We start from the raw sequence: 20,951 nt of genomic DNA, 5'->3' as shown, positions 1-20,951 counted from the left end.
GAGTGCCCGTTTCTTGTTCTGATGGCTTCCTGGATTGTGTTGTACAATAGATTTTAAAATTACAATTTCTTTCAGTTGCTATTTTATACATCCTCTTTCTGATTCAACAGAAAAATATATGGTCACTAGATCTGTTCTTCTGTGAATCACACTAATCAGAAGTCATCAGGTTGCTGACTCATGGTTTCCTCACACTGCCCTTTGCTACCAGCCAGGAAATAAGTGTTTCTTCACAGTGCTTGTGTGTGTGGTGTCTAGGGAAAAGGGGTTAGGGCCTCTGCATGAGTCAGGCAGTAGACTTGCCTTTATCTGGTGCTCAGCAGTCTTGCTGATTGCAGTTCTCCTTGGATTTCGGCTTTCCCTTATGTTGAATTACATTTTCTAAAAGCTGTCTCCATAGGATCCTCACAAAAGATTTTATTTTGTTTTTATTTTCATAATACTACTTGTATGTCTTCTACCCTTTCTGCACTTCGCTAATTTTTCCCCACTGGTAGTCAAATCTTGGTTTATGTGGCTTTCCTGAGTTGGGAGGGGTTTGAAATGTGGAGACTTAATACCGAAGGAAAAACATTTCTGTTAGCAACACTAAGGCTGGCTTGTATTAAACTTCTGGATAGGTTTTGGTTTCTTTATATATTGCAAGAATGGACTATTTCTGATAGCTTTTTGCCTCCGAAGCAGCACTTCAGAAGTATGGGTGTATTTCTTCAGAAGATAGGATGTGAAAAGGCTGTTTTGGCTGTTAACCTCAGTTGCTACCATGTTTATTTTTGCAACTTTTTTACTGCCTTTTGCATAGGAAAACTTTTTTACTGTCTTTTTAATTTTGGAAAGATAATCCAAGGAATATACTTTCCAATTTTTATAGTGTGTCTATGCTTCCACATTACTCAGAAGCTTAATATGCTAAAGAGGTGCATGGTATAAATACTGCATTGCTATAACTTCATCTGAAATCATACAAGCCTTTCAGTTCTTGCTGTTGTCTCTCCTTCTCTAGCCACGTAGCTCGGTTTGTAGCCTGTGTAGTGCCATGGCTTTCAGCAAGGTCTGAATGTATCTCTGCTTGTTTGTAGTTTGTAGCCTGATACTTAAGCTGACTTCCTAAGGGATACAAATGTTTCAGTTAGAGCCAAATGTCTCATCTCCTGGGAAACTGCCTTAGGTTTTAAACTGTCTGTTAAGGGTGCCTTGTCCCCGCTGCAAACTTCCATGGAGAGAATGATTTGAATGCTTAAAAGTAAGAAGGGGTCAGTCTTTCTGACAGAGTTGAGACTTCAAGGAGGTGAGATACTCAGATGCTTTACAACCATGTTAGCCTAATTAGCTGGCCTAAGGCTTCCAGTGCACAGTGTGATTGCTCTGTGGCTGCATGCCGCTTATCTCCTCTCATCTACTACAGGTGGGCTAGCAAGTAAGAGAACAATCAGATGGGATTCAAAAGTATCTATGGTCAACTATGTGTGGTTAATAATAGCTTAATTCAGTAAAATAATGCCATCCTACCCGTCAGACTTTAGCCATTTTTCAGGTGTCTTTTTGGCTATTCAAATTCAATGACTGCAGTATTGAAAGCACAGAAGGATGTGGGAATCCTTTGTGGGTGACTGACCCTTTCTTAGCTGTGTTCATCCTAATGCCGTCTTGATTGATGTGATGATGTTTGTTGGCTTTCACATTGTATTGCAGAGAATTGTCCTGATCAGAATCCACGCCTTAAAAACTGGAGCCCTGGGAAAGATCCTGAAAAACGAGTTATTATCAAAAAAGGGGATTTGTTTCGTCTGAGCTCAGACGCTACAGTACACTCTATAGTTATACAGGATGGAGGTATGAAATAGCAAAGTGAACACCTTGTTTCAGTGTCCTGCATATTTTTTACTTCTGTGATTGCATAAAAATATGTTGAAACCTTATCTTGCAGCCTGTTGACCAGATCCCATGCTTTTTTACTTTTCGGCCTGCTGCCAGGTCATGTACATTATTCAAAAGATGAATTCTCTATGGTGATGCTATAGTATCTTTTCAGTGCAGCACTGATGTAGTTTCCTGTGCAATATAGGAAAACAAGGTTGTTAAGTAGCCTGTGTAGTACTAAATCTGTTTGTCCTCCAATGGTAACTGTAGTATATTCATAATCCTAACAGGCAGAAAAAATAATATTCTTTTTTCTAAGCAAATTCTTAGAAATATAAATCACATTTGGTAGCAGTTGCTTTCCCAAATATTATATGTGTTATAATTATGTATTATGTTATTATATGTAATAACATAATAGCTTAATTCATAGGTTTGAAAAATAAATCTGTAATTTTTCTGTTGTTCTTACTGCAGAATGTGGTTGAGTCTCTGTGAATTTTGCTTTGATGTACAGAAATACTTCTTTTCCTTTAGGTTTACTTGTTTTTGGTGATGATAAAGAAGGTTCTAAAAATATTACTTTGAGAACTCGATTTATCCTGATAAAGGATGGTGGAATGCTTCATGTTGGAGCAGAGAAATGCCGCTATAAATCCAAAGCAACTATTATTTTGTATGGGAAGTCAAATGAAGGTGCTGATGTGCCAGAATTTGGCAAAAAATTTATTGGCGTGGGCCCTGAAGGAACGCTGGAGTTGCATGGGCGCCAGAAGGTATCATGGACTCTTCTGTCAAGGACTATATATTTCTCAGGGCTGGCCTATGGTCATTATACTTTTAAAAAGAATTTTTCCCGAGGACTAAATGTTAGAGTGATCGATCAGGATACAGCAGAGGTTTTGGAAGTGCTGAAGTTTGATACTCATGAATTTGCAGAGGAAAGCTTAAAGCTCCAGAACTTACTGAAAAATGGGCATCCTGGTCGCATTATAGCTATTGCTGTAGGAGATTCAGCTGCTAAAAATCTTTTGGAGGAAACCAGAGTGACTATTCAAAATCTTCTGGGAAGTAAGTTTGTTAGAGGATTAAGTTACAGGTAAGTAATTTATTTTCCTTTTTGTGCTGAGTAAAGATGACGTGCAGATTCTGCTTTGAGGGATTTGTTAAAATTTGACAGTTCATAAAGTTTTCAGAGAATTCTTGGTGTTGTTCATAAGGCTCCAGTAGTACTATGCAGTTAGCAATACAGTGCAGAGACTCGTATCTGTGTGACAGACTTTTTTACTTACTCATAATTGCTTGCTTTCACTGTTCTTTCTAGAAATTAAACTAAGATAGGTAACAGTTGCTAGGTGAAGCTTTTACTTTGTATGACTTTAGGAAAGGAGGGAGTGAAACTAAATAATCTCTAATGTTTGTTCCAACCCAAAACATTGTTTCTAAGGGATACTAATTCCAGGTATCAAACATCTTATCAGGTATCAAATACCTGCACTGTTGAAATAAAGGTACATTAGCTCTCCTTTGAGTTCTCAAAGGACCTGACCCAAAAAATTATTTTGTAATTCAAATGCAGTTACAAGGTGTTTCTATATCTTTTGGCCTTTCTTTTCAGTTGGTTAGATTTTGTATGGTGAGACAGTAGAAGTAGTATAACAGGAGGTATTAAAGCAGAAAACTTATTTTGCTTTTCATTGTTCTTCATTCAGTTGTTGCATATGCCTTTTTGCAGTGCATGTTCTGAACTTGGCTTTGTGCTGCAGAGGGTTGATCGCAGTACTCTGGGCAACACAAAGAATTGTGCCCAGGTGGGCAAGAGGATCCTGGCTAATATCAGCAATAATGAGGCCAGCAGGATCAGGGCAGTGCTGTACTGGGCACTGGTAAGGCCACACCTTGAGTCCTGTGTCCAGTTCTGAGCCTTTTACTACAACAAAGACTGATGTGCTGGAGCATGTCCAGAGAAGGGCAATGGACCTGAGGAAGGGTCTATAATGTAAGTTGTATAAAGAGCTGGTGAGGGAGCTGGGAATGTTTAGCCTGAACTAAAGGAGCTTCAGAGGGACCTTATTGGTCTGTACAAGCCAGATAGGGGTCAGCCTCTTCTCCTAAGCAACCAGTGACAAAACAAGGGGGTGTAATCTCAAGCTACATCAGGGGAGGTTTACAGTTGAAAATAGGAGGAATTTCTTAATGGAAAGGAATATTAAACATTGGAACAGACTGTCCAGGGACATGGTGGAGTCATCATCCCTGGAGGTGTTCAAGAAATGACTGGATGTAGTACTTGGTAGCATGGTCTAGTTGACAAGGTGGCCATTGGTCAAAGGCTAGATTTCATGATCTTAGAGGTATTTTCCAGCCTAAATGATTCTGTGATTCTGTGTTGGCAGTACAAGAGGAAAGTATACCCAGTTTCCCAATTGCATGTCAGTCTGTTGTTCTGCTTCTGTTGGGATGGTATTATATAACTTCTTTGTATTGTCCAGTGTTTTCCAGGAAATTGGTCATTTGGTTTTTCCGTTCTATTCTTATCCCTCACAATCCCCTGACATCTGGATTCCAGTTAGTTTCCTCCCTGTGCTTTGGCAGAGGCAGGCTGACGTGTCAGTCAGGATGGCATGTTCTGACCTCAGTTCCTGTCAGGAGTACATTTGTGTCACTGACTGTGTAAGCACAGGGGTGTGTGATGGAATGCTCTTGCCTCTGAAGCAGTTTGGTCAAAAGTTCCAAGACCTGGATGTCCTATAGTACAATACCACTTCCTGAAAGCAGCAAAGCCTGTGTGGCTTCAGATTGCCCAGGTTGTGGTGCAGCCAGCCCAGCCTGTCCTGAGAGGTGTAGGTTTCTAGTGTTTATCCCTGCCCATAACCTCTACACCAGTCTGAAATGAGGAGCTTCTTCAGCCTGTAACTGGAAGAAGTAACCTTTTTTCCCCACTTTGCTCATCTAATTCTTGTATACTTTCCTTAGTTAGTAAAGGCCCTGTAAGCACATTGAATATTTTTGTTCTGCGGTGGAAGATAGACAAGAAGCTCTCCTGATGGCTTGCTCAGGAAAAGCAGGGTCATTTTCTTAAACCTCTAAAGCTAGTGAAAAATATGTCAGCATGGAGGTGAATACTCCATTACAGCCCTATCCACTTCTAGTTCTTCCTGCAACACATGGAATGCAAAGCATACATCAAAATAAATTTATTTTAACTGTTATTAAACACGTCGGTATATGAAATGTTCAGCTTGTTTGCTGCTGCTACTAAAAAGCTGGCCCAGTATGTACTATTCCTGTGAACATGTTAATGCTAAGGTATTGTTTGGCTTTTTGACCCCAATCAACAAAAACATCAAGAAGGGTTAAAATAAAGGCAACTGTATTGAATGTGGGTTAATGTCTGCCTTTGAATCAGTCATTAGCAACACTCTGTAGTCCAGCTAGCTGACACTGTTTTCACTTGGGGTCAATGATTCAACTTTAATGATGCAAAATTGTCTGGCTTTTTAATAGATGATCTCGACTGCTTCCTTTGCACACATGGCTATGGCATTACAGAGCAGTAAAGGACAGCAAAATAAACTTGTTTTTTTGAACTTGGTGGCAGTTTTCTGTGGCACATGGTTTGCTTTTAATTTTCAAACACTCACACATCAGTGGTATATTGTACAAAGGTTGTGTAGCAGCATGCATTTCCTTTTCTGGGTCTGAGCATCCTGAAAGATTCAAAAGCTATTGCCTGTCCAGCACAGGGTGAGCACCAGTGGCTGTGGCTATGTCCATCCCTCCTGGCCCGGAGAACACATGGTCCCTTGGAGTCCTGACTGCTCCTTTGGGGTGTTGCTGGCGAATGGCAGAGGGCTATGGCAGCAGGAACATCAGCGCTGACTCCTGCTCCTCCTGGGCCCTGCTAAAGCTGTTTGGGAATAGGATGCTGTGTGGCTTTGTCGCACATCTCTAGCAATTAGCTTTTGGAAAAATGTGTATCTGGTTGAATGTTTTACCAAAAATGTGTATGAAAGTCTTCCCGAGTAAGAGCTCTTGTATTTGCTAATTGGTGTGTAGGACACCCAGTTTTAAACCACTTTTCTCTGCTGTTACATCTTCCCATTTCCTTCTACATTTTGAAGTTTCATTTTAAAATTAATTTGGAAGAGCAAGCAGAAGGGTTTTTTATGACTTCTATGCCCCTTGTCTTTTCATGGTTTTGTAAAGAATTTTTGAAGGGCTATTATATTTAAACATTTACTTTTGATTTTCACAGGCAAGCCTGGGCTTTAGTTGGTGTCATAGGTGGTGGAAATTCTTCCTGTAATGAATCAGTGAGAAACTATGAAAACCACAGCACTGGTGGGAAAGCTCTTGCTCAAAAAGAGTTTTTCACAGTGGATGGTCAGAAGTTTGTTGTGAGAGCTTACAGCGAATGGAATGATGGTAGGAAAGTGTTTTGTGAAATCCTACAGTTGGGGAAAAAGAAAAAAGTACTTTTTATGCTTTTTTTTCACTTGAACTTCTGGTTGCAATTTAAGTATTTGAGTGCTGCTATAAGTTGTTTTTTCTTGCTACGGATGAACTAGGAGGACACAGTTCTTCAGTACTGTCTATCTTCTCACTCTGTTTGTATACAGTATGTGAGCAGGATAATATTGACTCTTAAATTCTAGTATATTCATATGAAGATGGGAGTCCTATAAGTTCTGACACTTTTAAAATTTCTTTTAGTAATTTGGCAGTCATGTATGTTTTAAATCTAAGCTTCTGAGATGTTGATTATGGTACTAAAAGAAAAAACTGCAAAAGCCAAAATAAATGTTTTATTCTTGTTAGAATTTTCAGTTGCTCTAGCTGAACTCTAGGCAGCTGTTCTGATAAACAGTTGAATAAAAAGCTAGATGACCTGCCACTTGCTTGCTTTTATCCTTTATTAACTTTTTTTTCATTTAAGATGTCTTTGATCTGAGTTTTTATGGGTGATCATGTCTTTCTTCTGTTTAGAATTACTAAAAGCTATTGTGTTTTCCTCAAATGTTTTTATGGTAGTCATAAATTTATTTGTTAGGCATTTGAGCTAGAATTAGCAAAAGCAATTGAACTTATGCAAATTCATCATAAGCCAGTGAAATTCTATGTGTGTGCAGTTTAGTCTGCCAAACTGTTATATCAGTTGTGCTTAAAAAATAAAGTCCTCTACTTTGTTTCCTCATCCTTGATTACATCTGTACAGTTTAAAATGGCAAAAAAATGTCACTTCAAACAAGCAGAGGTAGCTGGACCTACAAATTACTACCATATGATATTAGGGTTTTTTGAAGAAAAAAGAAATCATAGATTATTCCAGTCACCATTAGTTCTGTGTTTTCCCTTTGTTTTATTTGAGATCAAATATGTAAACAGGCTGTAAAGGTATCTCACACTGGCTTGTCTGAGGACAGAGTTGTACTTGAGAGGGCTTTGGGGCCTGCAAAATCTCATATGTATTTGATTAGTATTTTCTTGGAAATTGTTTCATCTAAAGGTGAATATAATCATTATTTCCTTTTTTTTTTTTTTTAATTAGGTGTCCCAATATCAGGCTTCCAGGTGGAAGCAGTGGGTGGAGTAATACTGAATCTTCTGGATGATGTTAGTAGTTGGGAGCCTGGAGACAGGATTGTGGTTGCAAGCACAGACTATTCAATGTATCAGACAGAGGAATTCACCCTCCTTCCCTGCCCAGAGTGTACCAAGTGTCAGGTTAAAGTCAAAGGTATGAGAGCAGTCACCACTTGAAGATCTGTGTGAAATATGTAATTGCTGCTGGACAGGCCCTTGCAGTGGAAGCAGTAAAGAGCAGCCTTTTCTCAAATCTCTGTATGGCTTTGTTGCCACATACACGGATGTTAGTTCTCCTTGCTATAAAATGACTCTGTATGACAGATGTGCCTCACAGCTTACCATGCTAACTTTACTTTCTCATTTCTTCCCAGGCTCATTGTATGCCTTATTTTTTTTTCCCGTAGAGTTAGGCTTGTTTTCCTTTCTTGGCTCCTTTCTGTCTTTTCACAAGTTCTCTTTATATGTACTCGAATAGCTGTTGTGATCATTACTTGTTTCCCCTGCCTTTAGTGTCATTCTCATCCTTTGAAATGTTATCATTATATTTTTTCTGTTTCTTTTGTTACTAATAAAGTACAAATAAAAACATGAAGGAAAAAAAATCAATCTTTGAACTTATACATTTTTTCTTTTTTTTGCCTTTCTCTTAGTCTCCTTTTTACAACCTCCCCAACAAAATGGTTATATAAAATAAGTGGCCCTTCCAAGATTCTGATCTCACAGGATATCCCTGAGTAGTTGCAATCTGTTTTTCCTTTGGGTGTGATGCACAAGTAAATGGTCATGTATGTTGTTGACCACTTCCTATTTATTATGTGAGTCATTCTGCTTGACATCACAGGAGCCTCCCAGGGGACTGGCTTGCCAGCTATGCTGGTGTCTCTGTTTTCCTTCTGCTGCTCCACACCTGCTCCATGGTGCCACCCTCCCCCCTGGTGTTCTCCAGCTTCTGGTCTGGAGCTCCCCTTCTCCCCTTCTCGCTCCTGGTGGGCTGCAGCATCAGTCCATTGCAGAAACTAACAAGTGTTGCTCTGCAGTGTTAGTTTGCAGCAGCTCATGTGTGCTCTTCTCAGTATGGTTTTGTCACATTAATTTCTGCACATTAATTTCCTGTTCTTCAAACTGCACTTCTTCATTCTTGGAAGTTTTCTGTCAACACCCTCAGATTTCCCTGTCCACCTGGGCCTTAAGGGACTGCCAGTCTATCTATCTCTCTGGCAGTGAAGTTTGCTTCTCATACATTTGTTAGCATGTTTGCATGTTTTACTGCACTGAGAAATCTCAAGTATGAAGAAAGCATATCCACCTTTACCTGATTATACCGTCAGAGAATACCAGTTTGAGTGAAGCTGCAGAGCTAACTTAGTGCTATTGAACGTGACATTTCCTGGGCTTTGTTCTTAATGTTATGTTTTATTTGGCATAGTGCTTTAAAGAGCAAACTTAACTGTAAGGTTGCAGTATGAAGTTTAAGAAGTTTCTTGTCACCACTTAATAATGGGTGTGTAGACTCTATTTCATCTTGGAAATCATGTGCTGCGAAAAAGCAGATGCTTCTAAAGGTTTTAAAAAACTATTTTCACAAGATTCACAATATGGCATAAAATACAAAATACTGGCTTTTTTTTTTTTTTTTTTTTTTTTTTTAAAGTAAATCCTAGCCAAACTATTAAACTATTAAAAAATATTAAAGGAGGTGAACTTATAGTCAACTTTCCCAGTTGGGGTTCTTTGCCAACCTTAATATAGTTTTCTTTGTCGTAATAATGTATACAGTTTTAAAAAATCCCCACCCTACGTATTTGTTCCACAGTAAATTAATATTCTGTGTAATGGTAAACTTGACATGCTAAAGAACGTACCATCTTTTGGAATTATTTCTTGCATAGTTTTGCTAGGTTTTTTGCTGGTTTCACCTTTCTATAGTAGGAAAATAAAAAAGTATTGTGTTGTAGGAGCCCTGGTTGCTCTTTCTGCACTTGATTTCTTGAGTTGCTAGTCAAATACAGGGAAAAACAGTAGGCAAGCCTTTAGGGAGAGGAGTGCAGTCCCATTTACAGACATTGCTTGTCTTTTTAAATCCTCAGAAACAGGTATAGTGTTGGTATCTCTCTTAGTTCTGCTTCGTGTTGTAGTAGTTTAGGCTTATATCTTTTTTTAAGGCTTGGAGGGATAGTGATAGTCTGTATTCAGGTTATCATAAATGCATTTTTTAAGGTTTACAGAACCAGATAATTTTTTCAGTTTCAATGAGAAATTGATTGAATTTTTGAAGAAGGGTGTAAAACCAGACTTTCTTTTGTTCCCAAATGTTGAGTTTATGCATCTTCAGAATAGCTACCTAAAGAGGAGGAAATTTAGTTAGGAAAGCAAGTCCTTTTTTCTTTTAGGAGAAGATCAATACAGCATTTTCAGCAGTGTTTTGGCTTAGTTTTCAGTTCTTAATTTGTCTTTGCAACAGATTAAGCAGCCAGCGTCTTCTTTCTTTTAAAGCAAGCCTGCATCTATATTTCACTAAAAGTTTGATACACTGGATTAATTTAAACTCTTTGGTTTTTCCCATTCTGTTCACAAACTATTGGATCAAAACTTTAAAGTGCACTTGCAAATAAAATGTTAGTATTTTTGGAGGATTAGTTTCTTATTAAAATGAAAAATACATCTACCATAAGAAAAGCTGAGACCAGCATGTTAAGGAAGCGGAACACACAGGTTTTGTTGCTGCAGTTACCTTGCTTATATATAAGTTGATTCTGGTTTTAATCAGTGGTGACTTTTTTTCTTTTTTTCATCCTGCTTCAAAACTTGTTGGACAGAAAATCCTCAGTTTCCTCATGTAGGAGAAGTAATTGATGGAGTGGACATGAGAGCAGAAGTTGGAGTTCTTACAAGAAACATCCTAATAAAGGGGGAGACAGAAAATACCTGCTATCTTGAAAAGAAGTGTCAGTTCTTCAGTTATGATACATTTGGTGGACATATCAAGGTTTGAAAAACATTTTAAATCAACTTTCTGTCATATAAAGCCATATTAAGGACAAAAATGTTAATGTTTAACTTCAAAGGATTTGAAAACTTACAGAAGATTAATTCATTCAGTTGCTTTGTGTGGAAATGACTTCGTTCTCAGCTTTACCCAGATAAGATTTAACTCCTCAACACTTAGTCTGCAGAATTGAAGGAAGCGATATAATGCACAAACTGTTCTAGAAATGTCCAGCAAGTATTGTAACAGTGTATGGCAGGGATTAAACCAGTGACATCCATGCATGCGTGTCCTATAACATTACCGAATAAAACTTGATCTCCCTTGTATTTCTCTTCCTTCCTTTCATTGTCGTTGTACCTCCCTAGGTGATGAACACTGAATCCTAATTCAGATTTCCCATCTGAACCTGAGCACTAGAGAGGCATGGAGGAGGAAGAAACTGACTTGTACTGTGGGGTTTTATATTTAGTTTCTTACAAATCCGAAAGTACTAATGTTATATAAAGAAACTGCTTCAATTATCTTTTATTACGAACATAAAGCTGAGAGAAATGAGTGTTCTAGAAACTAGTATTTAAACTTGTGTTCACTTATATTTTTGATGAAGATTTGATCAACTGTGCTTCAGTGATGCTAGAGAAGTTTGAGGTCTCAGATTTTAATTGCAAATATATTTGTGCTCATTATGTGGTCATCACTATTTAAATTTCTTTCTCATGTATTTGGATATAGATTTTAATTTCATAGTGGTGGCCATAATAGCAGGAAAGAAAATAAGCCCTTTTGTGGCAGCTTTTGTTTTGTGGAAGAAGGTAGGTGGACTCAAGATGTCAAGGGTTCAAGATAATGTACTGAAAGAAGTACATTAGAAGTACATGAGAAGCTGTGAATCTTTCTAAGTGTGACCTTGATTGTCACGAAAGTTTAAATAAGCAGACCTTCAGTTGTCTGGAAGGTAGAAGAGAAAACAAACATTTTGACTCAGCAAAGTTAAATTGTTCCCAGGAGACTGAGTAGTAGTGTCTGCTGCTAAACCTAGACTTCAGCACTGAAAGTATTTTTGGCTTATGGTCCTAGATGTTAAGAAATGTAATAGCTTTTGAACATCCTGAATTTCTTACTGGTCACTAGTTCAGTAGCCTAAAGGGAACTTAGTGGTAGTGAGGAGAAGCATTGGTTTGCAGTTTTGGTGCTTTTCAGTAAGAGCTAGAGATTAGAGATTGCCTAAACCAATCAGGTTTGGACCATCCCTCTATATGTTAGGTATGCAAACCTTAGGAGTTCAATTAGAGGAGAAGGGAAAAAAATTACTGGTTTCCCTATGAAAATTGGTATTTTTGATAAAAGTCCAGGTAAGTTAATGAAATGAAGGTACAAAAAAAAAAAAGAAAAAAGAAGTGGGGTTTGTTTTGGTTTGGGTTTTGGTGGGTTTGTTTTGTTGGTTGTTTTGTTGTTTTGTTTTGGTTTTTTTTGGTTGGTTGGTTGGTTTTTGACTCAGGTTAGCTCCTTGCAGTTTGGCTGTTGCACTTGTTTATAATTTTATAGCAGGTTAGGTGGAAGAAAATACTTTCTCTTTCCTGCATTACTGGTACAACCCCATTATGATTTTACTTCGTACACAGTAACTTTACTGTGAAGTTGTATGATTGTGATTTCATATTTATAAGGAATTTCATATAAAGACCTTTCTCTGGAGTGCAGTGTCCACTTTTGTATTCTCATTGCAATAAAAACGTAGACGCACTGGAGTGTGTCCAGGAAAGGTGGTGTGGCAGTGTGTGATGATGAGTGACAGGGAGCTGAGAGGAGAGATCTTGTTGCTGTCTTCAGGTACTGGTGAGGGTTCAGAGTGGCCACAGCAGTTCTTGGAGGTGCACAGCAATAGGATAAGAGGCAATGGCACCTAGCTTAAAAAAAGGCAAATAGTGCTCACGTACTGGAAAATGAAAGGGTAGAACCAATTGACATGAGCATCTCTGTGACTGGAGATACTCTCTGAGCAATGTGCTGAGCAACTGTCTTATGAAGCTGATCAAGCACCAAGCTGTCAGCTGGACTAGGTATCTCAACAGGTTCCTTTGAATCTGCATTATTCTGTGGTTTTTATGCATCTAAGCCTGTCTCAGGTGGACTGTGCTGATGCAGCTTCGTTACAGACACACCCAGATGTGGGTGACTTCTGTTTGGTTGGACAGTACATGTAAGAATATTTAATGTCTCACTTAGTAAAGACTAAACACTAAAGTGTGGCAATATGTCTGGTGAAAATTCCTCTGTTGTAGCCACATGGAGATACAAATTTTGAACTTATATATGAAGGATACAGTTTTGTAAGGCATCTTGTAGAGCAAGACAGTAATGTTTGTTCTAGCTTTTGTTGTGTTGGCCTTTGGCAACTGTGTACATCTAGCTTCTAGTTTCTGTACATCTAGAGTAGATGATGTATTAACTTAAAATTTCCATTGGTTAAAAAGCAAATAATTGGTTATTCAGCTTGGACTTAATTTTTTTTAGATTTTGAAGAATTTTACATCTGTTCACCTTTCCTATGTGGAATTGAAGCAAATGGGCCAGCAGCAGATTGGAAGTTACCCTGTTCACTTTCACCTTTGTGGGGATGTGGATGAAAAGGGAGGATATACTTTTAAAACTTATCTGGAAGGTCTTTCCATTCATCACTGTTTTTCCAGATGTGTGACTGTTCATGCAACTAATGGTTTGCTGGTAGGTGCATGGAGAGTAAAACATACTATGTTGGAATAAATATTATAAAAAACATTTAGATGCCGAAGTAATCCCATCCCTTCTGCAAATCCAATGCTCAGCAATGGTTTTCTTATTTCAGTGGATAAATAAATTACTGCAAACAGTAATTTAACAGTTCTCACCATTCTGTTTTTTTAGATTCTTACAGCAGCTACTTGGTAAGACTGCTGTAAGGTGGCTGAGCTCTCCAGACATAGCAGTGTGTTTGTAAGGGATGAATAAAACCATGTGCTTGAATCTTCTGAGCTGCTGATACTGACACTTCACTTTACAGCTGTGCCAAGATAGTAAATAAATCTCAGTAAATGCTGTTACTACTGACATAATGGCTTGTATTTCTACAGATAAAGGACACCATTGGCTATGACACACTAGGTCACTGTTTCTTCATAGAAGATGGCATTGAGCAGAGGAATACTTTATTCCATAACCTTGGGCTAGTCACAAAACCAGGCACTCTTCTACCTACAGACAGAAACAGCAGCATGTGTACTGGGATTAGGGATAAAGTATATGGAAGTTATGTCCCAGTGCCAGCCACAGACTGCATGTGAGTATGTCACCATGAAAAAGTAAAACCCAACGCGCTGTAGCACTTAAACTGCTGATGATCTCTTGACAAAATACAGATGGAAACATTTTTATCTATAATTTAATGAATGTGGTTCACATGGTACTGGTATTTAAAGAATAGGAATCAAAATTAACATTTAGTCTCCTATTAAAGAAAAAAATGGTTTATAGGAATATTGTTCTTTCTTGTGATACTTGGTACCTTAAAAATGTGTTGAACATCTTCACTACTGCATAAATGTATGCATATTCTCAAGCTGTCACCACTGTTTTTTCTGAATGGTTCATGTTTCTTCCGAAAGCTTCTTAAAACAGTTTATCATTGCATGGGATATCTGCATAACATTAAATACAATACTGTGCACTGAACAAAAAAAAAAAAAAAGGCATTTTTGACTTCTAGATGTGGAAGGTTTTGTGATTTGTATTCTGAATGTAAACTTCATCAGTTTAGCTTTTTCTGATGTGCATATTAAGAAGGGAAGATACTTTTGTTGGAGCTAGAGGCTTTCTGTAGTGACTTGTTTCTGTTTATATTTCAGGGCCGTGTCGACTTTCTGGATTTCTCATCCAAACAACCATCTTATAAATAATGCAGCAGCAGGCTCACAGGTAAGGCATATGGGTGTCATTAATGACAAAAAGCTTATGTCACTGGCATTTGTAAAATCTGTAACATTTACATGCCAGATATACATATATTTTTCTTTTTTTATATGTGAATCTTTTTATGTTTGGCAGCATATTGGCATTGAAAGTGCAGGGTATGTCTAAGTGTGCATTTAAGTGATGCCGAAAGTCTTTGTTGTGGCTGCAACAGAGGCGATCTCTTCTCCTTTGTGTTTCATAGACCTGGCAGTACTTCTAGTGTCTATGGATAAATCCTTTTATTTTCACAGAATTGATGCATTTCATATCAAGTATTCTGTATTTTCTATAGGTTGTCATGAGTTTAGTTGACAGCTCTGCAAGAGCTGTAGTCACTGGAATGAAAATTGACTGCAAAAGGTGTTCACTGTGTAAGAAATAGTTAAAACACTTCTTTTCTGTCAGTGGTTAGTCAATTGTTTCCAGCCAGTGACTGCTGATATGGTTTTGCTTGTTCTGAACCTTATATTAGTGCAAATATCTTGTCATAGCTGCCTGTGGTATGAAGAGCTGTACATACTGTGGAGGAAGGAGCTGGAGTCTGTTCCATATTGGATGAGAGGCTGAGATATATAAGGTTTTTAATTGGATTTTTATGAAGAGATCAATGGGAATGGAAAATAGGAAAGGTCGTAGATTGCTGTTGCAAAGGCTCTGGTTTGGAAGAATGTGAGCCTGTGTATTTTTAGCCACAGATAACATTTATCTATAACAGATAACATTTCTAAGTAAATCATTTATTTATTAGGAGGTAACTGTTATTAATAAATAGAATAGGATTTAAAATACTTAGTTGAGTTGAAATATCTGGAGTATTTAAAAAATCAGAAAATTATGTTCTGGTTTTTGTGTGATTGTTGTTGCTTTATTTGTCGTGGGTTTTTTTCTGTTTGTTTGTTTTCTACTTGACTGTCTACCACTAGGCAGGATCTGGTCTCAGCTCCCAAATTAAACCAGTTGTTTTCTGTCCAACACGAAGTCTTCCAATTTTGCCTGCTTTATGTAATACACCTAGTTTAGGCGTTGCAGGCTATGTTAAACAACTTCTTTGCTTCTTTGATCTGGTGCTTAAGTCCTGCAAGGTCTTTTTCTGCCTGTGTAGCTCATCCCAGTAGATGTTACTTCCTTTTGTTAGTAGGATGTGCCTGTGTCTAGGTTTGGAAAGACAGGTATCTGTCAGGGAAAACTGGAGCCTCTCTTGGAGTGGAGAATGTAAAAACCCCTCTCTCCAAATTATTACAATTTTGCAATTAGGAGCTTTCAGGCAAAAATATAGGAATAGGAGTAATATTTTTTTACTAGGAATAATAAAAATGCAAATGCAGTAATACAAAAAACCAAGCAGGCAAACAAACAAAAAGTTCTAGAGAGCCCTGACGGAGTCAGGAATACGACCTGACACCCTGTCAGCCAGCGTGTTGGAAGTAGTCCAAATAAGTCCTCCTGAAATGACAGATGTGGTTCTCTTGGAGTAGAGATGATCCTGTAGTGGCAGTGAGATGAGTCCAGTCTTCCTCTGAGAACCTCGTGGAAAAGAGGAGTCATCTGGGGTCCCTGTGTCTCCATTTTATCTGGGTAGGGAATGGTTGGCTTCTCCCCACTGGGTGGAGCACCTCACACTGGAATGAAGTAATGTTATCAGTCATGTGAGAGGCCTTAAATGGCCCATTCACAGGTGATGTCCCCGGGAGGACAATGGGTGGAGGAGGAGATAAGGAGGCACTGCCTTATCTGGTGTTATCAGGTGTCCCATTAACAGAAGGCATCCACCCTCTTCCCCCTGTAGAGTTACAAGAGATAAAGAGCAATATCTCCCAAGCGGTTTCAACAGATGAAAATAGAATGCACATTATTGGTTACATTTTTCAACCCAAGACAGCCTGACTGGAGCAAGCATTCTGTCTGTTACAAAGTTTAGCCACTCTCATATGTGTCCCTTGCATGGGTGTAAACACTTTAGTATAAAGGGAACACAGCTTATTGTTTAATAGAATAGAAATAGACTAATTCAACTGTGTTCATACAGACTCCGCACTATAGATCTTTTGCTGGTGTGAACTAGAGCAGCCAGATAAATCCATTCTTTCCCCAGGTCCTTAATTATGCAATGAAGCCTATTGAAAGGCTGTACAGGCAGTAGATGTTTCTTTGGTTTTGTGGTGTGTGTGAGAGAGAACAGGAAAAAAATCCAACCTTTTTCATTTTTCTGAATGGTTGCAGATGCTTAACAAATTTTTAAGTTTATCTAAGTCTATTTTTCAAGCATCAGGGGGTGTTTTGGATGAAATTTATTTGGGTCTGCCAAGCACAGAGCTGTACTTAATTATATGTGAGGTAAGATTTTGGTATTTTTATTAATGGAACATTAATCCATATTTGCTTTGTAATGGTTAATCACCAGAAATGTCAGTGCGTCATCATTACACACTGGGATGGGAACATTACTGTAAAGTGGAATTTCCAGCACTCATTGGAAAATTATTATATTCTTGGTGTGAAACGCATGAAATCTTTTAAGCCAGGGTGAATTGGCTTTATCCATGTTTCTTGAAAAGGCTGATGACTATTTTTCGTGAGATGGAGCATTCAGTATTTCTTTAGCTACCTTTCAGTCTTTTAATGTGCCTTTTGGAGTAATTTCTAAAATTTTTTAAGGGCACACAGCCTATGGTCAGGGACAAGTTTTGATGTCTGTAGGTGTCTGTGATGCAGATGTTGTTGTGATGCCACCTCTTGCGAACACAGTTGTAGTTGAAAGGGAAATTCGTGGGTCTCATTTAGCAGATAAATCTAGCTTCTTTAAGAGCAGAAATATTAAAGAAGTATAGAAAATGAACAGATACTAAAATTGTTACTGCATGTCGTTGGAACAGTGCCCCAAACGGGCCAGATTTCTTGGTGTGCTTTTTTTCCTGTGTTCTGAAAGCTCTTGAGGGTTTCTTTGGCTGTGCTGTTTAAATTTTGATGGGAGCAGAGATGAACCAACCTTAACAGGCTGGAACAGTAAGGATAAGAGGAATGATTTTAAGAGTCTTACTGTGATTAGTGTTATCTACTAGTAAAGGAAAATCTAGTGTGTGAAATGCGGAAGTTACATTAACTTGGACACTTTTCTACTTTGAAATATTAGAACATCTTAAATATGTGGTGTTGAATGGCTTCACTGAGAAGCAAAACACTTTAGTTTATATAGTCCATTAGAATATAGCCTTATCTGCAAAATGCCACTTTTCACTGATTAAATTGTTGTTTGGAGACTATATTTTAAAATATATATCAGCACCAATAGTAGTATCAGAATCACTTATAAGTAACAGTATTCTCTTGTTACTTGCAGGATGCTGGCATATGGTATTTATTCCACAGAGTTGCAACAGGAGATTCTCATAGCTTAGCCATCGAAACCAAATCAGAGCTTACACCCCTAGGAATCTTCTATAACAACAGAGTTCATTCTAATTTTAAGGTAATGTAGTATGTTATTTTAAAAAAAGTTTTTATTTCTCAGTGTTCTAAGAACTTGTCTGTTCACATTTTAAGCTGGGTAGGAGATAGATTTTGTGCTAGTTTAAACTGTACTGTAGAACAATGTGTAATGAGTATGGGTGTATTTTCTAGTTGCATTTTGAGTATTCACTGTTTCACATCCTCATAAGACACAAACAACTAAAATCAATTAATACTTCTAATAAAATACTGGTTTCAGAAGTAGCATTTCAGATGTTACTCTTTACAGCTTTGTTTTCTGCTCCAAAGAAAGCTGACCCTTGAAATATCAAAGTTTATTATAGCAGTGATTCATCTAATAACTTGCTGCAGTAGCTACAACTTATTTTTCTGAGTCTCAGGTGTTTGCACCAGTCACAGTCTCTGGCTAGAGATTAAACTTTAATATTGCCTTCAGGAGCTCACTTATTTGCAACAGTTTTCATAAGGAGATCTCAGCCTACAGTAATTGAGGAGTGTTTTGATAGTATGACTTTTAAACCTTTTCCATATCTCAGCTAAAGTTGTCAGTAAGTCATCTTCAGCTGATATCCTTAAAGTATTTCATTTAGAATCTAGTTGCTGTGTGTATGTATGAATATAATGACATTTACAAAGCCACCTAACTCTAAATGAATACTTATTTGTGTTTGGTTACTGCAGGATATTCTCATAGTTTAACCACTGAAACCTCATGGAATCATTATTGGATTTTATTTTTTGCCAGGCGAAACTGGTTTTCCCCAACAGTTGGTTGTCTGGGATACCAAGAAATGGTGCAATGTTTGATGGAAGTTGTGTTAACAATGTGCTTGGGACTGTAGGGCATTTTGTTCAGACTGGAATTAGAACATACGGAATACAGAAGTGCATTTTGAAGAAAAGAGTTTCACCTGTATAGCTATTAGCATCTCTAAACGAGGGTAATGATTTGTGTGCTAAAATTCCATGTTGAAAGAGAACTCCACTAGCAGGTCTGAGAATCTGCTTGTGTATAAGACTCAGGTGTAATCATAATTTGGATCAGAGGTGAAAGTAGTCAGAGGTATTTGTATGTATTTCAGGTAAAAGAGCACAAATGCTTCCTCATACGTTTATTTTCTCAAGTAATTTATTTCATACTGAATTACTGAGTTTCAAGCTTATTACTGCTTGGACCAAAATAATCTTTAGTGGCCAAGGTAGTTTAGTTTTAAAGTGAACTACAAAGGATTTTTCACAGTGGATTTTTAGGTTTGGGTTTTCTTTTCTTTTCTTTTCCATTTATGACAATAATTTGAACTCACCACAAGACTGCTTCCAGATTTTCCAGAGCAGCATCTGGTAATAAATGGAAAACCTCAAATAGATGTTGTGAAAGAAATCTGAAGTGAATTTTGATTATTTTCCATTACATTTTTTTTAAATCACAGATAATTCCATTCATTTTATCACAGACTGTTTTTTTATATTAATTAGCTAGTTTTCCCTTAGACAATAGGTCAATTGAAGCCAAACTGAAAGATCTAAGAGTTTCTAATATGTGTATGGAATGCAATGCTTAAATTTTTAAAATTTCATTTTTACTCTATCTTTAATTCTGGATAGTACGAATTTTCTTTCCTTGCTTATTTCAGGCTGGTTTGTTCATTGATAAGGGTGTTAAAACAACTAATGCTAGTGCTGATGATCCCAGAGAATATCTTTGTTTGGACAACAATGCAAGGTAAAGGATATTTTCTTTCAAGTGAGTGAAAAATGGCAACGTTTTGAGACTGCTCTTCCATTCACACGGGGAAAAATCCTTTTAGAACAGTAAAATAATTTATAAATTATAATCAAACAGTAAGTTAATATATATCCTTTTCCCTCATTTATTCATTTGTTTTGGGAACAACAGAGATGGTGTTTCTTAAAGGATTTGGGTTTCTTCCGAGCTTCTGCTCAGGATAGCTTCTGTCTTAGAAGGCATTGTTTTAAACATGCTCTACTGTCATGCTTAAAATGTTTTCTGGAGTTGCTGCTAAAAGGAAAATATTCCTTTAAAATCTGATCATCTGATTTTTAATTGAGTTTTAACTAATTTTTAGAAAAAGGGTTCAGTAGTGCATCCACTCATCTTTACTACTGCTGAATGTTTCTGCTGTTCCTTCTAGACTTGGAAGTCATAGCTCGGTAGTACAGTTCTACTGAAGGCTCTTTGCAGAGGTGGTACAATCAACCACATTTTCTTCAGTTTACAAAATGAGAGACTTATGGAGAGTCTAGGAAAGTTCCAGCTTATACTGTGCCTGGTTAGTCTTGTCTTAAATGTCAAATAAAATAGCCTGGGATAGTGGTTAAATAAATACTGGATAACTGTGTCTGTCAACATTGTGCCAACTAAGTATTAGCACTGAAAATATGGCTCATAGATTATCTTTGTCGTCAATTGACCTTTGTTTAAGAGAAGGACAGTTGAATGACTGCTGGAGGTGCAAAGATGAAAGTTCAAATTTTGGTGATACTCGATACTTCATAATTTGGAAATGAACCTGCTAGTTGCATGCTTTGACAGAAAGCCCATATAACCCTTGTGGTTTACCTCAGTCATAACAGGTAATCAAGAGGAATTTGAAAAGGGCAAGATGCCTCTGAGAGACTGTAGTGTGATGCAAGAAACTCAGTGCATGAATTGGGGCTGAAAGAAAAGGAATGAGGCACTGCATAACTATGTGAGGTCCCTAATCGTTGTACGTGGAACTAGACTGGAGGAATTTAAATGTTAATTGAGAAGGCTGAGACTATCAAAACCTAACATTTACCTATCTTCCTCTTTCTCCCTTTGATGGGGAGAGGGCAGATCCAAATCTGAACAAAAGAGTATTAGGTGATTGGGATAACAGACATAGGTATCTTTACCTGGTCAAAATACATGTTTGTGATACTTTTAAGGGTATAACTTCTTGTCTGGGGTCCTGAGGGTAATCAAGTGAAAATGTCACCAGTTCTTAATCAGACTGTTTCTTCCTACTATTTAAACTAGATTCCAGTTATAATTTACTGTACCAGACTATCTTGG

General features: G+C 37.6%; 1 protein-coding gene across 4 annotated transcripts in view; it reads left to right on the top strand.

The window, feature by feature from the left end:
- CEMIP2 (cell migration inducing hyaluronidase 2) overlaps positions 1 to 20,951 on the top strand; it is a 53,086-nt gene that overhangs the window by 17,531 nt on the left and 14,604 nt on the right. For 3 of the 4 annotated variants that reach the window (XM_063421911.1, XM_063421910.1, XM_063421914.1), the window contains 10 exons: positions 1,693 to 1,833; positions 2,398 to 2,959; positions 6,119 to 6,288; positions 7,412 to 7,600; positions 10,266 to 10,435; positions 12,953 to 13,162; positions 13,549 to 13,754; positions 14,320 to 14,389; positions 17,763 to 17,891; positions 19,528 to 19,616. In XM_063421911.1, coding sequence (XP_063277981.1) covers positions 1,693 to 1,833; positions 2,398 to 2,959; positions 6,119 to 6,288; positions 7,412 to 7,600; positions 10,266 to 10,435; positions 12,953 to 13,162; positions 13,549 to 13,754; positions 14,320 to 14,389; positions 17,763 to 17,891; positions 19,528 to 19,616 — 1,936 coding nt within the window. The remainder of the gene's footprint in view (positions 1 to 1,692; positions 1,834 to 2,397; positions 2,960 to 6,118; positions 6,289 to 7,411; positions 7,601 to 10,265; positions 10,436 to 12,952; positions 13,163 to 13,548; positions 13,755 to 14,319; positions 14,390 to 17,762; positions 17,892 to 19,527; positions 19,617 to 20,951) is intronic. The other variant, XM_063421912.1, reaches the window with a different exon arrangement.

Source organism: Prinia subflava, chromosome Z (genome assembly GCF_021018805.1).
Source record: "Prinia subflava isolate CZ2003 ecotype Zambia chromosome Z, Cam_Psub_1.2, whole genome shotgun sequence".
Classification (NCBI taxonomy): Eukaryota; Metazoa; Chordata; class Aves; order Passeriformes; family Cisticolidae; genus Prinia; species Prinia subflava.
Note: the sequence above shows the minus strand (reverse complement) of the source record. Positions and strands in the feature narration are given on the sequence as shown.